The following is a 25,511-nucleotide window of genomic DNA, read 5'->3' on the forward strand; positions in this document are numbered from 1 at the left end:
TGTCCCACTTCATGGCAAAGCAGGGGGTGGAGCAGGATCCCATCCATCCCAAGGAGCCTTTGAACCCGTCCCTTCTGCTTGTTCACAGTGCGTGATGAGTGGACTGTCAGCTCACTGACTAACACAGACTGACAGGAAAATTCATGAAATTAATCAAAAAACTCCTGAAATCAATCGAATTCCAGTGTCTTGATGGAAAAAAACCACATGGCCGGTCAGTTTAATGACATGCTCTGGTAGAGGAGTGGGGAGAGCATTCCAGGCTGTGTGAGGGCAACATGGGGAGCTCTGGGACTTGCAGAGAGCTTTGGCCAGGTCTGCCTCCTCCGGTGTGGGACATGCTCACAGCCCAGGTGAGCCCTGCAGATGGCAGAAGAGGCTGAGAAGAGCAGGGCTGGTGCTACCCACAGCTGCTTTCAGGGAAGGAGTAGGGGAGATGGAGCCACTCTTTTGGGGGACACGAAAGGACAGAATGAACCATGACAGATGCTATTCCACAGTGTCAGGGGGAATGGTCTCTCTCAAGTGAGGGCAGTTGAAGACCAGAAGCCATGGGCACCTCAAACCAGCACTTGCAGACACACCTGGCAGGCCCCATGGCAGGCTCAGCGCATGTCAGGCTTCCTAAGGAAAAGGCAAGCAGTATGAAAACCCTGGATACCAGGTTCTGCCACACCAGGAAACAGGTTTTAAAGCAGGTGCAGTGGTGCAGGAGACATCCTCCAAATCCATCTCCTCCCCAAATGAACTTAGGCAAGAAGAACAGCTGCAGCAGAGCCAAAAAGCTCACAACCCCAGCCAGAAGCTCAGGGAATTTCCTAAAGAACAGCAGCTCCCACAGCAGCTCCTAGCTTCACCAGGCAGAAGGTAGGAGGGAGGTCTGCAAGGCTGCTCCTGCCAGGATTTGCTTACCCTGCAGGAGACAGGGAAGAGAGACTTACATGCCCTCACCCTCTCACCCTGTGTCCTGGGCACCAGTGCTCAAGGTGATAAGAAATTCAGCAATACGATTTTTCAAGTTAAGTATTTTTATTATCAAAATTATTACATCTCTTGTGAAAGTTCAAATGTTACAGCATGGTGTAAAAACTCCACTAGAGTAAGAAGCTACAGCCCCCACCTTTCCTAGAGCTTTCCAGGGTCCCTCCCTCCTGCCCCCCTACTGCGCCCGAAGGTGCTGGAGCCTCTGGGCAGGGCCCCTCTGGCCCCCTCCCGCCGCCTGGCAGGGCAGAGCCCGTCTGCCCCGTGCTGCTCGGAGCACGAAAGGGGAGGCTGCACCTCCAGGGCTAAGCCAAGTGAAGTTTACACCTATGTTATACAGTATACAGACACCCAACTGCGGGGTGACAAGTTCCATCCCAACACGCTCACAGCCAGACAGTGTGAGAAAGCTACTCTTTGTTTCAATATTTTAAAAGTCTCCCCTAGGCTGAACAAACACCTGATTTCAGTTGTGAATTAGAGAAATCTGTAACAGTCCTAAAAAAAGAGGAAGAAGACTGTGCATCTGCAAGGAGAGGGGAGACAGACTCACAGCATTATGTTATCCAAGAGAAAGGAGAAGTTCCACTGCAGCACCAGGGATGACACCTGTCATATATTAGCTAACCTACTATGGTTATAACTGAATATAAAATTAGATAAATAAAAACACGCCCGATATTACAGTAAACAAGTGAGAAAGAAGCTGGCAATCGTATGGAATTGAACACACAGCGCACTGTGTCTGGGCTGGCTCTCCTGCCACGCTCAGCGGGTGACAGCGGCTGGGAAAGACCCCACGTGGCACTGCCTGGAGAGCCTCTGGCTCAGCACAGACCGGGGTGCCCACCCACCACCCCACCACCGCCCCTTGCAGCCCCCCGCGTGCCGCAGCATCACTCCACCGATCAGGCCCCCGGCCATCCCCTGCGCGTGGCGCACCAGCAGCCAGCGAGCCCCGGCCGCGCTCCTGTTCACAGACTCCTTAAGCGACCTCAAAAACACTCGTTCGTGACAGACTGCAATGAAGCAGTGCACGACAGCGCACCCCGGATCCTCTGCAGCCACAGGCACACCCTGAAACCCTCCCGTGCTGTTTGCATTTGCAGAGACTCTCCTGTCCTGGAAAAAGCTCCGACGGCGGCAGCGGCGACCCAAGCCCAAAGGCAGCCGTGTGCGCTCGTCTGCTTGTGACTGGAATGATCGTAACGGATTAAAGCCCTCCCCAGAACGCACTGAGAACCTGACCTATAAAGAGATTGGAGTTAACTTCCCCCAACGTTTCCTTTAAACTGCTTTTGAATTCAGAACTGTGTCCACGCTGCATGTGTGACTGTGGCCATGGGCACGGACCAGAGACAGAGGCTGTGCCACAGTCATTGCACTTGAACCATTTTCTTTTTTTTTTTTTTTCTTTTTTTTTCTGTTTGTTTCTTTTTGCTTTTGCAATGTACCCATATGTCAGGGAACTGCTTTGCTACAGTCTCTGCCTCAGAGAAATCTGTGTTCTCCTACCAGGCCAGAGGCCAATACTGCTCACAAATCTCACCCGTGCATTTTCGACCTCAGCCTCTGACCCCTGGCACCCCAGCATCAGGTGCAAGCTTTCAACACCAGCCCAGGAGCCACTTCCAGGGGTGACTGGAAGGAGCTATGGGCAGTTTTGTCCTCCCGAAGTCCAGGCAGCCCTAGGAAAGTCCTGTTTGAGTCTTTACTCCAGAACCTTGAAGCTGCTGCAGTCTGTACTGATGGACACTGCCTCCCCCGCGGTGCGGATAGTGTTGTGCATTGGAAATCACTGCACCCCGGGAACCCTGGTAGAGAACAGACTGCCCCGAGCTCGGCAGGCTGATAGTCCGCAAGTCTGACTGTAGTGAGCGAGCACTTTGGGGAGCGGAGGAAGAGCCCGACACGCCTGTGCAGGGCTGGGAGCCCGACTCCGAGGAGAGAGAGTCCACAGCTGTCTGCTGTGCCGGGCTGGCAGCCGCAGGGCAGCTCTTCCTCAGGAGGCTGCTGCTGACACTGCCAGAGTGCTGCTGGCTGCTGAAATACCCCGAATTCCCTGCAAACAGGGCAGAGGAGTCTGTGGAGACCGAGTGGGCAGGGCTGGAATATGAGGTGGAGGAGAGGGACGTTTCCGAGGAACCGTGGGACAGGCTGTGTCCTGTCCTCTGTGCTGCTGCTCGGTAGCTGTATCCAGGAGACGGCGCGAGGTGCCCTCTGTACGGGGAGGAGTTCTGCTGGAGCAGGGTCTGTGACTCTGCCTGGGGACTGTCAGACTGCAGCAGCTGAACAAGGCATGTGGAAAAAAAGGAAAATGCGTGTCAGGCTGAATTCCCCGTTTCCTACCTGCTTCTCATCCTGAGGTGCTTAGTGCAGCACTGTGAAGAACGGCAGTTAAGCACTGTTTCCCTCCTTATAAAAGCTTTATTTCAGAATGGGCAGATAAGGTATGAAAAGCACGTACCTGGTAGCTGTATCGAGAAGGACTGTAAACTGCTGGTCCTTTGTGGGCTTCTGGAGTGTCTCCTTCTGCTGCATCTGCAATGAACAGGCAAGATGTTAAACCTCACCCCACCGGCTGAGGCCACAGCAGCTCCCTCTCAAATGACACTGCACAGTCCAGACCTTGTGTTCCAGCCTCCCCAGCCACCACCATTTCAGAAACTGAAGAAACCCAGCAAAAGACAATTGGGAAACCTTAACACGTGGGAAGAGCCATATGTGTAAGAGTGGCCACTCCCCTCACACCAGTGTGCTCGGGTTTATCACAAAGCCCACCTGCCTTGGACCAGCTGTCTGAATGGCCACACCTGGAGATAATGCACTGACACAGCCAGGGCTTCTCTGGCTCTTCAGTAGGATATGAGAGGCAGAAGATGGTTTCTAAGGAGTCATAATTTCTCACTCAGTGTTGGTTACAGGAATCCACATGGATACAGTTACATCTTAGGAGACAAAACTGCCCTTATATAGAGGGCTGTCAGCAGGATCTGTGGTGGGTTTTTCTCAAAGGCAGATCCAAATGCTTCCAAAGATGGACATCCCATGCTGTCATTTTGGGAACTATGGTTTACAAGCCAACTGAGCTGCTACAAACAGAGATACTCCTGGAACTCAGAAATGCCTGTTTTTCTAACAGGCCAAGATGATGGAAACGCTTTGAGGTTTGAAGGGCACCGGCAGCACACAGCACACTCTGATCCACCTCAGATATGTAAGAAACCAAGAGGAATAAAATGCTTCCTGACAGAGTAAGCCTTTCTTGCACTTCAAGGGTGAGTGAGCTTCTTGTCCTACCATATCACTGAACTTGACCTGGGGTAGGCAAGAAGCACTTAGTGCAGTGACACAGCCACTGTGCCAACTGTGTGCTTCAGCTGCTACCCCTGTAACCATGGCTGGTGATCCTGCTTTCTGCAGGAGGGGTGAAGCTGCTGGGACTAGATGATTTCACATCAGAGCTCTCCTGCAGACTAATGAGACAGAACTGTTTATCTGCAGCATCTCAGGGATTCTCAGCAGCGGCATTTGAAATGCCTTGGTGAAACAGTGTTGGTATTAGTATCAAATTTGTATGACAGATGTGTCACAGTCATGAAACAGGACACGCTGCCTCAGTCTGCTCTGTACTTCTGCCAGACAAGTCTGGCTTTGCCCCAGCTGCACTGACACAAGCATCAGTGCCAGAAGTGCCCGTGGTTCTGCTGCCACTGTCCTCTCTGTGCTACACCACAGTGCTGGCTTAGCTAACACGGATCTGGATGTAGCCCTTGCTGTTCTTGAGGCTCAGAAATTCCCTGAGGGCACAGGCCTGCAGAGAGACTGGGGCGTGAAGCTTCCAGCATGTGTCCTGTGCCACCTTCCATTTCTGAAATGTCATTGATGCAGCAAGGGGCTGTTTGGTGACATTCCAAGCGATGCCTTAAGTTTTAGCTTTCCTATTTTTCAGATTCTGTACTGCTTTACTGTGAAACTCTGAGCTTCATATTACGTGTTAGCAAGTTCTCTTCACAGGGTAGGTAGACAAAACAATCCTTCTGCAGCTTGTCCAAGGACAACTATCACAAGCTTCAGGCCCGAAAAGTATAAACAACAGTGAATTGAAAAGAGAAAAACAAGGAGGATGGAACTTCATAACCCAAAGCTATAATTGCACAATTAACTCCAATACGCAAATGGACTGAAACTTATAAAAGTGTGAGACCTTCTGACCGGTCATTCATTTTGTGACCATTTTGGGTTCATCTTGGTGTATCCTGGCCAGGCTCTTGTACTGCCCAAGGTGTATCCATTAAGGCCTTTTAATAAATCCCTACTTTATTCTTTAACTCTGCCTAGCCTCTGTTCTAGGTCAGCCTTCTCAAGGCATCACAAGTACTGCAGGATAGCAAAATTCAGAAGTTTCGGGCATGTTTTGTTAAAAAGTCACACTGAAGAGCTGTTCAATTCAGAGATTGTTGTGATTAACAGAAGTCAAGTATGAGAATCACATGAAACCTAAAGATTTCTGGAAGAAACTGTTTCTTAAAAGGCTGGGCACACCAGTAGGGCTACACAATTTACTGGCAGTGCCTGCTCCCAGAAAGAAACCTTGACAAGTTAAAGACTACTGAAAGACTAAATTACAAATGGTAAATAAACTATGACCTTTCTGAATTTGCTTTATGTAAACTTAGAAGCTAGAGCCAAATGTTCCTCCCCCATTCTCAATACCTGCACAAGGGAAGGACATGAATAACTGCTTTTCTTGGCTGTACTGGCCTGTGTCAACCTAAAGCATATATGAAGTGACAGGTTTTGCTGAGAGCAGCTGCAGTTCTCAGAAGCGTGCAATGCACACAAATTCCATTTCATTGCTACATGCCTCATCAGCAAACCCTCCAACTTTGGGATTTTTTAGTTCCTGTTAATATTATCTGTTCCAGCAGCAGCAAGTGAAAATGTGCATCTTCATAACTCCTCCAGGTGCTACCAGGAACAGCAGGGACTCAGCCACCCATTTGTTTCACTAGGAAGCAGAGCAGCAAATGGGGGAGGGGAGGTGGCTCAAAGAATCTAAACAAGAATCTAAACAAGCTGCTGAAGAAATTGCCAGAGCAAGCAAAAAAGGAAAAAAAGTACTTTGCTGCGCTAGGATGAAGGAAACAAGATGACTTTTGTCAGCTGCAGCATTAGGTTTTCACAACTCACAATGGGATGGGGTTTATGTAACAAGAAAGAATTTATCACTGCAGATGAAAGTTTAACTCCATCCTAAGTCTTGGGTGGCACTGAAGAGCTAGAGCTGTACAAGTTACATTAGGCAAAGACCTGTTCCAAGAGCCTGGATTTTGCCTACCCCTCCAAAAATAACCAGGAAAACCACTTCCACTGGTATGGGAAAGACAGGGAAAAGACTCCCAATGGGGTCCCACGAAACTGTGACATATTTGATAGGGAAGAGGACTTCCTCTCAAGACTAGATAAAGAAAAAGCACTGAAAAAATGTGCTTAGGTGTACAAAACCAGGTGAACTCCAAATACTAATTCAATTTTCAAAGCTGGTCTCAAACACACCTCACTGCAGTCTGACTTGGAATGAAGAAAATACATACTTGCTCTAAACTGCTCAGAAACAAGGTAATACACTTGTCTGCATGTTCACCCATTGTCCATTAAATGGCAGCTCTTTCAGAGCATAGGAGGTGCTAACCCATCTGTCCAAGGACAAAGAAGCTGTCCCTGTCAGAGTCAAGGTGCAGGCAGTCTTGAATTCAATCCTTAGAAAAAAATCTAGAAGTCTTACAGGTCTAACAGGAGAGGGATACAGGCTCAAGCAATATCTGAGTAACAGTAAAGTTTGGTTTGCAGAAGGCGGCTTTGATGATGTTAAAGATGAAGGTACAGCTAACCAACTTCACAGACAAGTTGGCAAAGTTATGCAAGCACATCATTTCCCACCAAGCAAACATCCCCAGGTTTCACTGTCCTACCTGCATCTCTCTCGAGAGCACAGTCCTGGGTAGGGGAGGATTCGTGTCTCTGGGACACCTTTGCTCCGCTCCGCAGCACCTTCTCCAGCATCCCCCGGCCCTCCCGCAGCCTCTCCACGGACGTCGGGACCATCCTGCAACCAGTGCTGTGACACAGCTGAGAGCAATGTCACCAGTGTGAGACCACCAGCTCTTTAGATGGATGAGGAACAAACTTCTGAAATGCTTCTGCCATGTAAAAAACTCCAGTGGGATTTCAGACTGCTGGTCCCTGCTACCATGCTGCCACTGCCCTCAGAACACCAAGTCTTTAATCAAAAACATGGTGTAAGCATCCAGTTCAGTAAATCACCTGGTTACAGAAAAATTACTTTGGGAGTCAAATCGTTTTTTGAAAATCCTGGTATTGGCTTAAGATTAACTGCAGTTATTTTGCATAATTATGTTCATTCAAACTAAGCAGAAGCAAATTCAATACCTTCATGATAATGCAGTGCCAAGACAATATAGTTGCATACTGCAATATTCCTAAGCAGAGCTAGCTGGGCCATTCTGCCCACTAATGTCACTTTGTCATGTTAATTTTGTAATGTGAAAACTTTCCACTCAAGATTATGCTAGATATTGTTCCATTCTTTAAGTGTCTTGTCTAATGGTGACAAAGAGGTGAACTTTAGGGCTTTCCTAAAGCCAAACTGAAGAAAAACAAAAGCTACAAGACAAACCTCAGGCCCCTGAGTCAACATTCCATCTACCATGCACAGAACCATCCAAATCTCTTTGGAAATATGTCTTTTAACCTAGAGACAGCATCACCATGACCAGGGATTTACAATGCCTTTACTCTAGACACTGATGAATTTGTGCCTTAAAAATGCCTGAATTTAAATATTTAGATTATATTAAATGCATTGCATATGATGGAAGCATGCATATTAACTGCATATTGACTGATTTCTGTATGTAATTTTTGTTAAGATATATTGAAAACTGTGCTTTCCATTACGGTTTTTTTTATATTTTGTTTGCTTGGAGACTTGTTTTCTGCAAGGCTGGGTTTACTGGGCAGCAGCACATCTGTTTACATTGTGATGGCTTTATCCTGGCAACTGAAATAGAGAAACCATTGTGGTTTTCTTTTTTTTTTTTAATGAAAGCTATTCTCAATTATTGCAGAATTCAGCAAAAATCTGGAAGACTACGCATTAAGGCACGGAATTTTAGTTCCCACCAATTTCTTTTGTTCCTAATATTCTTGTAGGTGTTTGGAAATGTATCTGATATATAAGCACACAGAGTGAAAGATGAAACTGGGTCACTTTACCTCAGTAACAGGTTCTAATACATTTTTTAAAAGTAGAAAGTGAGTGTACGTTTGTCAGCCATGCCCATTAAAACTCAGATACCCAATAATTTTAAAGGCAGCAAATCTGCTTAATCCCACTTCAAAACATATCAGCATGGTTTCAACTTTATATCCAGTGTCCCATAACAATTGGATCTTTATACCTACACAATACTTACTCCTGAAAAACCATGTGGGAAACTGAAGCCAGAGCAGGACCTGCTGAGGGAGCAGCAGATGAAGCTCAGAGAACACAAAAGATGGTACTAAAGCAAGGATGCCACACTGACACCTCACCCTGAACTAGTTTTAGTTCATTCAGCTGGTTGGCCTTTTTCCTACTCTTTTACAGGCAGAAGGAAGTAGCAAAGGAGAACAACATGGGCTATTACCACTTTTATAGAATATTTGAAAATAAAATAATGATGATAAACTAATCGTTAGCAGACTGCCTCAGCTGTGGCCAGTCCCAATATCTGGCAGAAGGTCCTCTGGTAGACAAAAAACTGTCAGAGAGGTAAAAGACCAATTGTTTCCATTAAACTCTGCTTGAAAAGTGATGGAAAAAGGAAGGAAACAGAACTATCATTCCTGCAAATTCACCAAAGTGCTTTCAACACAAACTTCACACTTCTCATTGCCCTCAGCACTGCTTTGAATTTCTCCTCATGCCACGCCCTGCCATTACCTGAGCAGTGACCCAACCATGTATGTGGAGATCAGCATCAGAAAAAGGGGGTGTGTGTCTGTGTGTGCCTTTCTGCTGGTGGTGTGCACAGCCAGAACCTGACCCCAGGGCAGCAGAGCCAGTGCCCTACACAGATCCACTCAGAAGAACCTCCCAGCCATCACTGGCACCAGAATGCCACACTTGGCAATTCAGCGCACTCCTTCACGTTTTGGACCAGGTTGGAACTTTTTGAAGACTTTCCCCTTATCAAACCTTCTCAGGGTAACCATGAGAAAGGGTTTGTCCATGCCTTCGGCACGCCACTGACCAGAGTCTGGTAAATTAGCACAGCTGGAGTTGTTGCACAGTCCCTGCTTCTCAAATGCAAAGCTACAGAGGCCTGTGAGCTTTCCTTCAGAACAGGAGTGGACTTGGTACCACACATGTCCAAGAAGAGTGAAGGTTCTTTCATTGCCTGGGCAAGACCTTATAACCCAAGACCTCAAAATGGAACTTGTGGAAGAGCAACAACTGCTTGAGTTTGTACCTTTCAATACAGATTTTTGATATCTAAACCAAGAACTAAAAGACAGGCTGAGAAGAGTGCTGGTATCCTTCACAGTTGTTTAGCAATTATGAAAGAGAACAATACCAAGAGACCCAAATGAATCCATCTCACTGCACATATTGTTATGGAAATGCCCCCTGGGGAGCTTGGTGCTTCCCTGGAGGGGAATCTCAGGCTTGCTTGGAAGGATAACACTCACCACCTACTGCTGATGCTCTCCTGGGATTTACTGAGCGATGACGAGGAACTACAGCCCCTCGAGTCCGGAGGGCTGATGTCCTCTACGTGAGGCAGGGAGGGATGAGAAGGGGAGAAGCCGCTCTGTGGGGAGGACGGAGCTCGCGCGGCGGAGCCTGGCGGGCCGTTCCCGTCCGCGTCAGCCCCGGGGCCGCCCTGCCGCGTCGGGGTCCCCGCGCTGCGCCCGCACTCGCCGCCCTCCTTGGCCTCCTGTTTCCGCTTGCGGTACTCCAGCAGGGATACCTGGGGGAGCAAATACAGCCATGGGCCAGGGAACACGGAGGAACAGGACACGGGGAGGACAGACCCACACGCTGTCCAAAAACGTCTTCTGGGTCTGCAGGTAAAACGTGAAAAGGTATATTGGGATTATCAGCTCTTGCTGGATCTGCAGGCGCTCCAGAAAACAGCTAAGTGGTGCAAATTCAGACTGCCATGATCACCCTCCTTTTACTTTTTTTGACCAATACATCAGTAGAAACATCCAGCTCGTCTGCTTCTCTAACCACCTGGATTTTCACATTACTTCAGGAGATGCATATTCAAGCAATAAGCTTCTATAACCTCCTCCTCTCAAAACCCTCCATACAGTCTCTCTGGCTCATGACAATTTGTAACTTTTTTTCAATATCTGTACATCCCTAAAACAAGTAACAAGAGTCTTCTTTACAAAACTGCTATCTTCAGTGCCCAGCTCATCTGCACTAGTTCAGCCACATTAACACTAAAAGCTTGGCAAAGCCTTGCACAGAATTTTAACTTGCTTAGAGCAGGTTCCTGCTATGAAGGCATTGCAAACTTCAGCCCTACCACCAAAACAAACTGCTTGTAGCCAAGGTAGAATGTGTTTTGGGCAAAGCAGCCTCAGATTTATCAAAGACACCGACCAGAGATAAAGCACCCTTGGAACACAAGGTCAGAAGAACAAAAACTAAACAAATATTTCCAGCTGGGCACTTACCTTTCAGCATGCCTTCCCTCAGAGTTATTATGAGGTAAGGAGCCATAAAGGACTCACAGAAGGCAACTCTGCTGAAGAATTTATCAGCTATGACTCAATGCCCATACAAAAGGCTTTATGATGCTAAAATATTGAACAGGTTATTTCCAAAAGTAACTCAACAAATGAAGGTTTTAAGTTAAATGTAATTTTAAAAGAAAAAAACAAAGAAAAAAAAAATCAAGAGACTCCAGAAATGGAAAGGAAATAAGATATTCCATCCAGCTGGACCCTTATACAAGTGATCTGAGTTACCACACTTGCCATAAAAAAAATTCCAAGCACAGGAAAAGGCACTGATAATTTGACCCATGAGTACCCATTTTTATCACAGCACTACCTTGACTGATCGTTTTACCTCAGTTTTAGTCCCATGAGGGTCACTGGCCTGCTGTAAGAAACCAGTATGTATTTGCTTTTGTTAAACTATATTCCTGTGTTTTTAGCTTCAAAAAGCTAAAATTTAAATAACCTTCATCTTACTTTTGTTGCAATGTTATGGAAATGTTCTAATATGTTGTAGTAAACAGCCCATGTTTTTTTTTGAAACATTACACCCTCTTTCCCAGTAAGGACCCTTTTCATCCTGATAAATAACACCTCCACCAGCTGTACAGCTGCACTGTGTTATTGCTTTGGGTCTTGTCTCAGTTTAACAATCGTTAATGAAAGCTGCCAGCATCCTGCTCTTTTTTCTGTGATCCCAGAAGAGGTATTTGCACCACAGTGTCTTTTTTTCCTCTTCTCATATCAAGATCTTGCCTAAAGGGTAGCTCTCTCTCTTGTAACAACTGTTTTCACCCAGGCACTGGATGCCTGGATAACTGGCCCAGACTCCCTCTGTTCTCCCTGTTTTTGCAGTAAGCTGAGTGGGAACAGTAAACCTCATGGCAATGTAAGAATTTCTTTTACACAAGTACTTGCCTTCTTCCTTTGTGGCGGATTCTGGGGAGCAGCTCTGGTGCCTTCAGCAGCCCTCTCACTGCAGGGGGACATGGACCCATGTGCTGTCTCTTTGAGCAGCCCTGACTCGTGTCTGCTGAAATACCCTTCGGCAGGAGAGCTGCAGCATCCTGCATCCGAATTCATCGGCTTCCTGTCTGCCAAAGGAGGAGACCCCCGCAAGAGCCCATCCACACGTGGCATAGCGTTCAGTGGGGAGAAGGCATACATTAAATTAAACTCTGTCCGAAAAGCCTGATCAGAGCTTCGTAGCAGCATCTGTGCTTCCCCACTTTTCCCTGGGAAGTTCATCTCTGAAGTAGAGTTTATGGAGGATTGTGGAGCCACATCAGAGGATGCGAAGCTGAGCAGCGACGGCCGTTCCTGGCAGGTGTTTGCACTGGAATCCAGGTACCCACCCTTCAAATCCAGGTCGGATCGGAGGCAGACCTGGGAAATCCGAGAAGGATACAGGAGAGGGTGGGTAGGCAGGAAAAAGGTCAGGCAAGGGTAGGGAGAGAAATTTCAGTCAGAAAACCTTCTGTACAATGCCAGCTTCCCGTTTCCCCGTTCCTTTCTGATTACCCCTTTGGTTCTTTCCTGCACTGTTCTCCTCATTCCACAGGGGAATGACTGAGACTAAACAATGATCAGTTCAGCTGTCCAATACAGGATGCCCCTTCCCCTTCAGCAGTCTTTCTGCAGCAAGAGGATAAAGCTCAACACTATCCCCAGGCAGTTAATGAATTAAACTCAGCATTTTCAATTGCCTCATACATCAGAGGCTTACTGCTCATACAGAGCAGTAGCCAGGAGAGAACAGAACAGACCTGCCGTCCTTCTGCTGTTTTATTAGCCAAGTTCTTGCCTGTCCCAAGTCAGCCACTACTAACTTCCTAACAATAAAATACCCAGGACCTCTAAGCCATTTGTTTTCACTTATTGTGAACTCTGGAAATCTCCAACAATAGTACATTCATTTAATTTTTACTGCATTTTCACATTTCACAGTTTCCAACAAAACCACAATGGCATCATCTTTGTGCTGTCAGAGTTTGTGGAGCACTAGGCAATAATACAACAGTATATTCATTTATCTACTTAAAGTGCCAAAAACCCTCCAGGGCAGCAGAATAATCATCTCCTTCACCACATTAATATGTCAGGATCTCAAACAATGAGTATAACTGACAAGATTTCATCCTCTTTGCAGGACTACAGCACAGAGGGAAAAACACAGCAGCACCAGGCACCAGCTCTGCCCTCCTGCTGTGGCTGAGAACATTTCCCTTGCTGTATTATAGCTCCAAGTAATCCACCACATTGGAGATGAGCACGTATTTTCTACTATGAAACAGTCACTGAGCAAGGTAGTTCATCTCATCTTTTACAGCAGGTCAGGGTAAGCAAAATACTACATTTTACCATCTCCTCAACATTTTCAGTCTGCAAGTGAGTATATGGTAAGTCAAGGCTGAAGAGAGCAGGTCAGGAGTACCACTGAGTGCTTGTAAGTCAAAACTAGTGGTGAATACTTTTCCTTCCCCAGCAGTCATTTGGCCACTACTCAGTAAATTTCACAGACTATTCATGGGCTGGGCTGAGTCTGAAATTGGTGATGGCAATTCCAGGGTCTTGCCTGCACCTCAGTAGCTGAGACATACTGAGTCTTTGCAATGTCTGATTCCCACAAATTAATCAAATTCCAGTCTTCAATTTTTGTTGTGATAACCCTGAAAACTCTCCTCAGCCTTACTGTGACTGAAGCTCCACCCTTATTCCCAGTGCCTGCACACTCCTCCCCCCCCTCCCACCACGCTCCCATAACTACCTCAGGTGACATGGACTCGGGCCTATGCGCAGGGGAGCTCTCGGGGGAGGACACGTTCTAGAGGAGGGAAAAGCACCTAGTTATTCACCTACTTCAAAAGTCAAGAGGCAATTACAATGTACAAAAGCACACAGGTTAGCAGTGGGTATTCTAAACAACTGGCCCCAGCCTGGACAGCGTCATGGTTGGTTAAGTAGTTTCTAAAGCCTCCTGGAAGCAGAGACAGGACTGGGTTACTGCATCTCATGATGCAACTCAGTACCCAAAGCAAAGCACATGAATGTTAAGAAAAGCAGCAGCTACCTCTATATTTCTGATGCTGTCAGACAGACTTTGCACCATGAAGTATAGAGAAAGCCACTTATGGTTTTTAGTCTGAGAACATGGGAGAGAAGAAAAGCCTGGTTTAGCCCAGAAAGTAAACTAAGATTCCCCAAAGACTAAGATGACCTTCCATAGACATATGTTATAAAATACACATGTCTCTTTCAATCCACTGTGGACCACCTTTCCAGCTCAAGAGAAGACGTGTGAGCAGCCAGCTTTATGAAATGTTGCATCATCTGAGCATCTGTATCAGGAAAGGCAGTGTGTGCATGTAACAGCACCGTTAAGGGCTCTTCCCAGGCACTTCCCCTTCCATGCTACTGAGCAGATCTAAAATAGAATCAGAGAGGCAGGATTCCCAGATCTATGCTGCTATCAGAGAAATACAGCAGGAGTCACTGTTTTCTGTAAAGTAGAAAACCTCAGAAAACTGAGGAATCTCAGAAATTTCTTAACAAGAAGTTCTGACAAACTCCACAAAAAAGGCAGAAACATCACGCTTTTGGCTGTAGTGGGGCTGTGCCCTTCCTGAATCTCTTACAAATATGGATGGGCCAAGCATCCTCTAAATTGCTTCCACTCTAAAAAGATCACAAAATTGAGTCTGAAAAACCTCAATGTGTAAAACCAAAGAATAGAGTGGAAGATGATGTGAAGTAACACTACCATACTCTGGGTTACTGAAAGCTGTTTGGGGAAAGAGGAGCCAAGGACGCTTTACAGCCTCTGAGAAATGGAATACTTGTACTCTTTGGAAGTGGCAGGATTGAAAACCCCATTGTCACAGAAATCTGAAACGGGGGAGATGATTAAAGGTCACTGAAAACCCTCAGAAATTAGGAGCTGCTCTGCAGAAATAGAAAAAAAAAGGTAAGACTAATGCTACTGGATAGCTACAAAGTGAGGGAAGGCTAGGCTGTAGCAAAGTTTGACATTTCAGAGAACAGATCTGTCCAGAAGTGAAGCAGAAGAGGAAGGCAGCAGTGCTGAGACTGTGATGCTGCTCAGGAATACATACTCAAAAAGTATATGCCAGCTGTGCTGCAAATATTGCTGTTTTGTTTTCAGCACACCCATTCCCGGGCAGATTTACCTCGAACTGTAGTGGAGTATTGCAGCGGCTGGCAGCCAGGGAGGGGATGGGTGAGAACATGACGCCGTAACCATTGCGAGTCTCCTCCTCCCCGGGCAGCGAGGAGCAGGGTGTGGCCAGCTGCGGGCTCGCCGCGCCGGGGACCGAAGGGACAGGAGGCGGGGGAGTGACAGGAGACAGCGGCCGCAGCAGCTTCTTAACGTTCTGCTCCATCAAGTAGCGAGACTTCCACTTCTTCAGGGGACTCAGCAAGTCTGAAACACAAACTGAGCTGAGGACACGGCTGACCCGCTGACCATGAGCACATCACGTGCTGTCCTCTTCCCCCCACTCCCAGCCCAAATGAAGCCCAGGAGTCTTCAATGCAGCTACAAAAAACTCCTAAAAATGCAGTACCTCTTGAGTTACTTCCACATCAATGTCTAGATACTGGTAACAGAACAATACATCATCAGGAACATGCAGTGAACAAGGAAAGCAAATATTTCAACTAGAAGCAAGCACAAGAGGGAGCTAGGGGAAAGGAAGACAGGAAAGGTTAAAAAGGGGAGAGGAGTCAGAGGACATGTCATTGTGATTCTTACAAACAAATCAGAGACAGCTCAGTTATCATTACCTGAACCTAGTAGTTCCCTATAGGCTACATCAATACAGCCCAAGCATATTTCCACTTCCATCAAGGATTAAAGACTTTCCCTCAGGCCTAACTCTCTTCAAAATAATAACATTTTTTGATGCTTAGTTTAAAAAAGAAAACCAAAACCAAATCACCAGTATGTTCTACAGGTTAGGTCTTGCTCGAGAGGTACATTTATTGGTTCTGGCATTCTGTTCATCTCACCTTTCAATAATCAAATTTGTATTATCTGTGTGATGTCTAGCTTCTTGTCTTTTTTTATGCTTGATCTGATCTGATCTGATCATTCTGATCCCTGACTGGGCTGATCTGCACTCTCTTTCTCTGTAAATTCAGACACATATTTAACCATTCTGCTGCTTTACTCACAGATTTTAGCTTCTCCATCCTTGAGACTTACTTAGTCATTTGTTTATTGCACACATGCCTGTAAGACTTTGCTACATCTTCCTACAGTCAGCAAGTATTTAGTTGACCTTCTAACAGCACCTTGCTGAAAAGAGATGATCCTGGGTTCTCTTCCCTCTAACCCCTCCCTTCCACTGTACAAGACATCCCAGAGCACTGAGATTGATAATGCAATATTAAGTGATTATCTTTTGACAGGAAAATAGTGAGAAACTTTACAGATGCTCAAACTAGAATGGGTCTGCAGAAAGTTGAATGAACAGCAAAGCAACATTCTCACCTACCCATAAGCTGTGCCATCAGGCAGCAGGACACATTAAGATGTCACAATACAGCTGCCTTTGGTATTCAGCACCTTGCCCAGTCTGACTCCAGTGCCCATGCTGCCCTGATGGTGCTGAGCACTTACCTGTGTCATCTTTGCAGATGCTGGAGGAGCTGCTGTTCTCATTGCTTTGGTATAGACACTGGGTTCTGTTCTCTTGCGGAGCTGGTGAGGTCTGAGTCATCCCCTCTTCCAGGGCTTGTTTGATCCAGCGCTGAAACAGAACGAGACTGCATAAACGTGAAACTCCTCGGGTACTTCCTCTGCCATCCTGCAGGATGCACTCCAACCCCTACACTAGTGTGGAGCAGGGCAGGCTGCTCAGAAGCCTGGTGTTACCTCGCTGGTGCTGGGTGCACTCGGGTGTGTTCTAACAGCAGTCAGAACACGGCTGTCAGCACTGAGCCCGCCACCTACTGTGGTGGGGCTGTGCCCCTCCTGACACGGGCTCTGGGAGCAGCAATCATCAGCAGTAACAGAGATAATTAAAGAGCAAATTATAAATATAAAAATGTAAGATGGCAGCACCTAAAACTATTAAAACGATAGTCATTTAAAAGAAAAGGGACACAAATATAATGAACTATGTACAACCACTGATTTTTGCAAAAAAGCTGTTTCCTGCCAAGAAGAACAAATTTGAGCAAAAAAAAAGATCTGATTAAAATGCAAGCAGCAGTTTTCAAGGAGGGTGAACCAAGAAAAGAATAATAAAAGCAAATCTTTTCTTCAGCTACTAATAGAAAAGGTAAGTCACAGTAGTGTTCTGAACATGGACAATTAAGAATGTTTCACATCTCACACAAGTATGAACTGAAGCCTCAGCAAATCAGCTGCTGCAGTGGGTGTGCTAGCCCTGTATCTTGATACAGACTGACTCCTGATGGCAGGCAGGAATCTTTGCTTATTCTACTGTAAAGGTAACTGCCACAACATAAGGGAAAACACTCAGGTGATCCAGTGAAATGACAGCAAACTGCAGAAAAAAAGCAAAAAGCAATTTTCATTTGTGTAGTTTACCCAGGGGACTCATTGTACCAGACTCCTCTTGTCCTAGAGAGGTTTAAAATTGTACTTTTACCTTTCAGGAATCCACAGTTCATCTGCATGCCAGCAATGTGTATCCTATTAGAGACACACACGTATCTTATGATTCCTCAAAGCTATCGTGAAAGTACATCACAAACTCAGCAGCCACAATCCTCAAAGTGAAAACTTCAATGCGAGGATGAAGAGCAGGTGACAGGATCTATTTTGATGGCCTTCACTACTGTACAGCAGACGTTTCTTCTCTGTTCAAATGTAACTCAAGGGTTTCCACTGTGGCTGCCAGCAAAAGGGAGAAGTGGCAGCCAGTCTGGAGCACCTCTACCTCAAACGTGGCATCTGATCTGACAGCCAAGTCACTGCACAGGGTGTGATTAACGTGAGAGCAGGTTACGGTTCAGTTTCCTTGCGAGGTTCAGACACTGCCATGCTTTGGATGCAAACTGACATCATCAGCTGAGTTTTTTGGCACAGTTCTCAGTAGTTTAAGGATGAGGCCTGCTGACAATCCAAGAAAATATGTGATCTATTTCAACAGCCTTTATAAATCAACCTCCTTGGCTGAGTAGTCAAAAGTAGACAAGACACAGATCAGGTCTTGAGAGAGTGTATCATCAAGTTCTGGACCATTTCTAGACCTCAGCTGGCTGAAAAGAAGTTGTTCCCTGTGAGTTTTCTAAACATTCCTCAACATAAGAAGCAGATTTCTATCTCCAGACTGTTAAATCATAAAACCACCAAATGCTAAAAATAATTTTCCAAGAAAAAGCCAGGGATCTCCTACAAAATGGATGAAATCTCTCACTGGAACAACTAACAATTATTTACATTCAAAAAGTAGAAATCTAACAAATTCTTTCTGCCACATCTGTTCTGGAAACAGCAACTTTCAATACTTTATTAACTATTTAATGGAATAGGTACTGTATTTAAATTTTCAGATTATGAAACAAGAATGCTAGATGACACCATTAATAGTTTCCCTACTAAACTGGGAAATGGATAGGGGAAAACACGACACAGCTTAGCAGACTCTAGAGCAACCACATCTACAATCACAGGCTACAAAGTGAATGCGCTGTTCTAACAAACATACAAAATCATGAACTGAACATGAGTTTAAATCAACCTGTCAAAGAAAACTCAGTCACACTGGGATGCACAACATGGGTACAGGTCAGAAGACACAAAGCAACTTTTCTGCTTTGAAAATGTCCCAGCTGCAACACAACACCCAGTTTTGGACACAACTTCAAAGAAGGTGTGGACTAAACAGAAGTCATCAATAGTGAGACTAGTCCACTCCCTGTCCAGCAGTGAGAATTACCACTGGACTAGAAAAGAGTCAAATGCAGCAACAGATTGGAAGACTTGTTCCATGACAATAGTTTTCCCTCAATTTTGAGCTTGCTGGCCAGTTGTAGGCAACTGCACTGAGCACAGAAGTCCAAACAACTCTGCCAGCTTTGCTCTGGATGCGTCTCTCTTCCCTGGGGCTCAGACAATGTTAAGGCTCAAAAGAAGCTCAAACCTTGCAGTTCTCAGCTTAAAGATGCATGAGGAGGTTGCCCAGGCACACAGAAACAGACAAAGTGTAGTCATACATCTATATACGAACCATGGAGAGCTTTACCTATGAAGGAAATACTGAAGAGATTGTTAGGGTATGACAACAAATTGGCTGAAGGTGGAAAACAGTAAAGTCCAAAGATTCTCTCTGGAAAAATACCCTCAAACAAAGGAAGGCAAAGAAACCAGGACATGGTACCTGAAAGCCACCAAGACAGGGAGAGCAGAAAAGCTTTCTGTATAATTGTTCTCAGGTAATCACACAGGAACTGGAAAGTCTCTGAGCAAAACCAGCAGGCAACAGGGAAGATGGATTCCAATACGGATCTGACTGAGTGAACTACCCTGCCTTTCCCTGCAGATGGGTAAATACTGGCATTTACTGGAGGAACTAAATCCTTAGCTGGGCCTGGTTCAGGCTTCCTGCGTGGCCTCAAGTATGTGCTGTAGATAGGCAGTCTGTGTTGCCTAACACAGAGCTGTGGACTTGTTCTTGTGAACAGGCAAACTCAAAGCTTCTAAACCACAAAGGCTCTCCAAAGATAATGGATCTTAGCTGAGGCACTGGATTCTTCTTGAGGCTCACTGCAACACTGTCCTATCCCCACAATGCCAACCATCCTCTGTGAAAGTAGTAACATAAAACTTTCTAAGGGAAGCAATCAACACTCTTTGAATTGAGTATGCTGGATAATAAACAGCCACTGCAGATCTGAAAGTACATGTTTCTTAAAGGGGAGTCGTACAACAGTTCTACCACGGCAAAAGGCAAGGATGAAAACTGAACTCTGGCAAGGAGGTCATCAGTCATAGCCTGGACACTGCACCAACACATTAGCTCAGTGGGAATACACGGAAATAATCTCCAAAAGGACACAACAACTTCACAAGAGGGCCAGTAAGACGAGCACACATCGTGTAAAGGCAAGACACAAGCAAACATACCTTCTTACAGGAGCTGTAAATGCCATCCAACAGAAAGGGCCTTCGACGTCTCTCAGGGTTGAAAGGTGAACCAAAGCGAATGTAGTGTTTAGGTGTGGTACAAATCAGTGGGGAGTGCACAAGACCTGGCAACATATTTAGGGTAGTTGCCAAAACTGTTGGGTCTGTGGTAATGCGCAGAGGACACTCAATTGGACACTCCTGCTTTTCTGCTTTGTCGTTCAGCCATTCGGTAACCAGGTACTGAGGGAGGAAACACGTGTCAGTGCAACCAGCACAGGGAAGAAGAAAGGCAACATGGCACAGTGGTGTACGGGAAGCAATGTTCAGGTCAGCCCACATGCTAAAACCCCTCTCCTTCTGAACAGGAAGGACTTCCTGTGTCAAACCCAATTCTCACCTGTTGGAGACACAACCCAATGTCACAGAAGCAGCTCGATTTTATGCTCCATTCATCTTATTAGATGATTCTCCAAAAACATCACCCTGTTCAAAACTAGTTTCTAGACACAAACAGCTAATTTATGCCCAGTATGTGGCAGCTGCCTGTTAGCATCTGCAATTTTTCCTCCTTTCCAACTTTATCCTAGCTTGTACATGACAGTTGCAGTCACATTCCTTCTTGGTCTTCAATTCTAAGCTGAAAGTAAACCTCTTTGCTGCACCCTAAATAAATACTTGCCATCCCGCCATCCCAACCTTGAGCACTTGGTCATATTTACCTTTTTTGTTTTGGGGTACTTTACTGCAACTTTAGACTGGGATCCTGTAGCCAGGATAGCAGTTGGGTCAGATCCTGTCAACTGTCTGCCTTCTCCTGGCCCTTCCACATTGCTGACATCTGTTGTGGTTACCAGGCTGGCAGTGTTCCCTTCCTCTGGGACAGCCTGTGTGAGTTCAGCTTGCTGGGAACTGGCTTGTTTCTGCCTTCTCAGTCTTTGTGCTGAACTGGTCCGGTATCGAGAGAAGCGACTTTTTGGTCGGGGCCTGGAGGGTTTTGCTGGAGCTGGCTTAGTCACTGTTTTTTCAGGGACAGCATCCTACAAAATAAACTGCCATTAGTCTGAGCACCTCTAAGAGTATTCCTTTTCTCTGCATACAGGATCAAGAATTGAGATTTATTTATTGACACTACCTGACTCTCAAAATCTTGTTGGACTCTGTGTTGGTTCATAAGATGGCCTTGGGGACCCTTCAACACTGGCACATTATCGTTTTGTCTTCTGCATTCTTAAAGGACAGAACATGGGTCTTTAGGAAGAAAGCAGCATTAGGAAACTTGCTGCTTGTCTCAAGATAACTGCTCTTATTCCTGACCTGAGCTGACATGGAGCACTCCAGGCAAGTGTCTGAACCCTGCCATAAAATGGGAACACATGCATCCAAAGCAGACTGGGTAAAAAAAAAATCCAAACAAAAAGAAAATAACTTTCCATCACTGCAGTTACACATCCAACTTAAGCTCACACCAGCACAAAAGGGGTTCACTTGGAGAAGGAGCTGGGCTTGTTGTGCCCAGAGAGGAAGGACTGAGGGGGATGTAACAGCAGTCTTCCTACAAACAGCCTGAAGTCACTAAGAAGATGCAGTGGTGCATCAATGGACATACACTGAAATGAGAGGTTCAGACTGGATACATGGCAAATTTTTTTCAGCCTAACAATCATGGAAGAGGTGCAATCTCTAACCCTGGAGGTTTTCAAGAGAAGACTGGGTAAAACACTGGCCAGCCTGGTCTAGCTTCAGAGCTATCCCTACCTAACTCAGAAAGGGCTAGAAAGCTCAAAAAGCTCCTCCCCACCTGAATGATCCTATGATCAGAAATGCTGCACCTGAGCCTCGTACAAGATAGCAAACAATTCCATCTTCATCTTACCGCTACTTGTGAGGACCGTCGTGTGTTCACCCCAGTACTGCTGGTACTGTTAGAAACAGGAGCAGGAGGAGGAGGAGGAGGAGGAGGTGGAGGAGGAGGAGGAGGAGGAGGAGCACTCAGTGCTGCACTTCCATCTTCAGTTTCAGGAGTCTCTGTTTTTACTTCTTCCGGCTCAGGAGCTTCAGAATTGACGCTGACTTCAGCATCAGCGCTGTTACGGTCCGATGGTTGCTCTCGTCGCCTCTTTCTCTTTTCTAAGTTCTCAAACATGTGCATGATGGCTTCTACCTTCCTGTCTTCCCGGGACTACAACACAAGGGGAAATTGAAGTAAGCATGGTGAATTATGCACATAAACAAGGCAAGAACAGATCTGGGAAGCAGCACAAAGAGAACAACTGCCAAATAGCAATGACAAAAGCCAGACAGAGGACAGAGAGAAGCAGTTCTTATCGGTTATTTGCATTTTTCAATATGGCAAATTTTCCAGAATAACAACATAATCATGTGTTTGTAGAGCAAGTAGAAGAACTTGACTTGTTCTTAAATAGGACCACTTAGATACTACTGAATTATATTAATAAAACAGCCACAAGGAAATGCATAATTTTGCAGAATTCAAAACAGTAAGAAAACGTAAGTAGAGTGGAGAGATGACTTGGAAACAAATAGAGCTATTTGCTAATGACCAACCAAACAGAAGCCAAGGGCAATAGATGCACGTGATTAAGTAATTTGCAGCAAGTGTAATACACCACACAAACTGATTAAAATATTCCAGATTCATTCTCTTCCCAGCAAGAATGTCAGAAGATGACCCAGCTCAAAAATAAAAGCTCTGGTCTAAGCAGCTTACATAGTGGCTAAAAAAAACCAGAACATGAGAGAACAGAGAGGCAAAACAAGTCAATTTATTAGGTAAACACACAGGACAGGAAATCTTATCACCTGGCTGTGTCAAGCATAATTGGTACCTATGCATATAAAAAGTCCAGCACAATAATACTGCAGTGACTGGCAAGAATCAAGTGGGTTTTAAGAAGTGGGGTCAAGTGTCTTCTGAGATTTATCATGAAGAAAGTATCTTGGAGCCCATGCCTGGCCTTTACAGTTTTCTATTAAAAAATGCTACACACACACATACACACACACACAAAGAGAGACTGGGGAAACTACAGAGATGGGTATTTACCTGATGCCAAGTATAGAAAACTGAATCGCATTAAAGCAGATTAACTGGTGCAACCTACAGGAACAGGGCTTTCAGGCTGACAGGAAACTAACACTTCACTTAGGCTTACTGAACTATTCTGTCCCAAAAAGAGATCAGCCTCCCTGCATTAAAATGAAATCTTCCCTCCAAAGCTTTAAGGCCAATCTGATGGATGACTGCTCTCATTCAAATTTCAGTGGAAACTGACTGCTTTATCTCATCTGTTCTAAAAAAAATCCATCAGTTAATCCAAGCATCTCTCCACTGGATGGCCCTTGGCTCTCCAGGTTGCTGCACTATCTTAACATTTAAAGCATTCTCAGGAAATTTACACTTGGCAGATTCATATCCATGATTAGAGGAAGACAGGTGATTGTGATATTGATGAGCAAAGAAAAACAGGGAATTCCTAGCTTCAATACATTTGTTGTCTGGTAAAAGGATGGGAACAATTCTTCTGTTTTTCTTCCTTGGGTTTCTCGTTGGTTGGTTATTTTATTTGTGTATTTGCATTTTTGTTGGATTTTTCTCTTGTTTACTTAAATTAATGAATTAAGAGCCAGAACGGCTCCATTCACATGCATAAAACATTCTAATCCAGGCAGCAATCCCAGGAGCCATAAGCAGCACAAGAAAAAAACCACCAGCTCTAGTCAGTAAAGATGAAGGCTAAAAAAGGACTGTATTATCAAAGATTCCAGAGCACTAAGATATATTTTGATCAAGACTGCTTAAGATGACAATAATTTGAAAACACAGAGATTTCCTGGTGGTCTACCCCCTCTTACTGACTTCTGCAACTGGATCACACTCTTTTCCCCACATGGCAACATGTTTATGAAATCATACACTGAACAGACACCTGTTTACAAATCTAACCCAGCAAAAATGATCAAGTTTTAAGAAAAATCAGGTTCTGGTTCATGGTATGATTGAATTGAAGATATCCCTGCTCACTGAGCAGGGGTAGGACTAGGTGACCTTTGATAGTCCCTTCCAACTCAAACTATGCTATGGTTCTATATAGTGCCATAAATTCTTGTACTGGCAATAAGGAAGGGCAGCAGGAACATAAAAAAGGTCCAATTATCTTTTAGGAAACTGGTACTGATGGTTTTGCTAAAGGTGTGGTTTAGACTATAGAACAGACCTGAAAGTAACAGTTAAACCTTTCAATGAGGAAACAAATCTATAGTGTATCTCCTAATCTGCAGCACCCCAGCATAAATCCTGTGACGTGAAGTCAACCCAATCTGTGTGGTTTTTTACTCCCCCAACCTTTTTTTTTTTGCCATTGCTAATCAAATTACTGAAGATCACTAACAGATGAAATTTGTGTTCAAAGAAGTGAAATATCCAACTGGACCTGTTGGTCACACTGCATGAAGCAAGTCCTAAAGAGGGTGATACCCAGACAGAAAGAGCTACTTGCCCGTCTGCTGTGGACCAAGGCTCCCTGTTCATCCACAGGCTCCTCCTTCTCCCCTTCTTGTTTCTCCTCTTTCTCTGGCACCTGAGATAGAAACCCAGATTAAGTAACCCAGTACTGTTTCAAAGTTACCAAGATTTCTATGGTAATTTAAGGCACTAAAAAAAGGTTAAAAAAAAGGCTTCCTGCAGCTCCTGTTCTGAAGATTCCAATGCTATTGGATCAGACTCCTGCAGCACTGAATGCTAACATATGTAACAAGGGGGCAAAGACTTTACCTCATTGTCACTGACTGCTGCGGGTCCCTCAGGAACTTCCTCAGTTTGCTGACTGCTGTTCTCATCCGATGCAATGCTCTGCTGTTCCATTTCTAGCTCCTTTCGACGGGCCTTTCTCCGGCGAGTTTCTGCCCCAATCAGTGTGCCTAAAACAGGTGGAGGTAGGTGTTCTGCAGCATTTGGGCTACGTTTCTGCACAGGGCAATTCCGGTTCCCCTTGTGACACGCACAGTCCACTTTATAATTGCTGCTCCAAAACACAAACATAATTTGTGTCACTCTTCATTTCTCAACCCCTGCACAGAGACATTCAATACATCTCCTACTAAACATCTCACCACGTGCCAAAGCAAGGACAGCAGGCTACCTTATGGCCTCTATTGTAGAATATGCCAGCAGAACTGGACAGAATAGCCGGGAAATGCAATTCAGTAGAAAACGGAGCAATATGTAGAATGCGAGGAAAGGGCTGGAGGAAGATGTCCAGTCCAGGAGGGCAGTGGAGAGCTCCTGGGCGAGGTGAAGGACTCACCAGATGTTGTACTCATAGTCAAAGGCGATGGTAACCTCTGTGTCCTTGGCAATGGTGGCAACAGCATAGATGCACAGGTGGATCATCCCATCAGCAATCACATGGCGAACCTTGTTAAATGAAGTAGAAAGAAGCTGAAGTCTCCATAGGTTGCATTTCCTACTTCCAAGACGGAAGTCTCCTTTTTCAAAGTAGCTCTTATTCTACTCTAATTATCCCAAATTCTCCATAGGGAAAAGCCTGCTTCACTGCTCTTGTCTCATACTGTGCTTTTCCACTTACAA

The 25,511-nt window shown here is 45.3% G+C and overlaps 1 protein-coding gene across 4 annotated transcripts in view; it reads right to left on the reverse strand.

Moving 5' to 3' along the window:
• Nucleotides 1–1,016: 1,016 nt before the first annotated feature.
• Nucleotides 1,017–25,511, reverse strand: part of SETD5 (SET domain containing 5) — a 65,441-nt gene continuing 40,946 nt past the window's right edge. For 2 of the 4 annotated variants that reach the window (XM_041425534.1, XM_041425536.1), the window contains 14 exons: nucleotides 25,228–25,337; nucleotides 24,696–24,945; nucleotides 24,421–24,501; nucleotides 21,777–22,082; nucleotides 20,623–20,940; nucleotides 19,901–20,143; nucleotides 16,424–16,553; nucleotides 14,970–15,223; nucleotides 13,550–13,606; nucleotides 11,701–12,168; nucleotides 9,739–10,019; nucleotides 6,957–7,090; nucleotides 3,449–3,522; nucleotides 1,017–3,269 (listed from right to left, as the gene is read on the reverse strand). In XM_041425534.1, coding sequence (XP_041281468.1) covers nucleotides 2,670–3,269; nucleotides 3,449–3,522; nucleotides 6,957–7,090; nucleotides 9,739–10,019; nucleotides 11,701–12,168; nucleotides 13,550–13,606; nucleotides 14,970–15,223; nucleotides 16,424–16,553; nucleotides 19,901–20,143; nucleotides 20,623–20,940; nucleotides 21,777–22,082; nucleotides 24,421–24,501; nucleotides 24,696–24,945; nucleotides 25,228–25,337 — 3,306 coding nt within the window. In that variant the 3' untranslated portion in view covers nucleotides 1,017–2,669. The remainder of the gene's footprint in view (nucleotides 3,270–3,448; nucleotides 3,523–6,956; nucleotides 7,091–9,738; nucleotides 10,020–11,700; nucleotides 12,169–13,549; nucleotides 13,607–14,969; nucleotides 15,224–16,423; nucleotides 16,554–19,900; nucleotides 20,144–20,622; nucleotides 20,941–21,776; nucleotides 22,083–24,420; nucleotides 24,502–24,695; nucleotides 24,946–25,227; nucleotides 25,338–25,511) is intronic. The other 2 variants (XM_041425535.1, XM_041425537.1) reach the window with 1 other exon arrangement.

This window comes from Onychostruthus taczanowskii, unplaced genomic scaffold, assembly GCF_017590055.1.
Source record: "Onychostruthus taczanowskii isolate IOZ18803 unplaced genomic scaffold, ASM1759005v1 scaffold9, whole genome shotgun sequence".
In the NCBI taxonomy this organism is placed as follows: Eukaryota; Metazoa; Chordata; class Aves; order Passeriformes; family Passeridae; genus Onychostruthus; species Onychostruthus taczanowskii.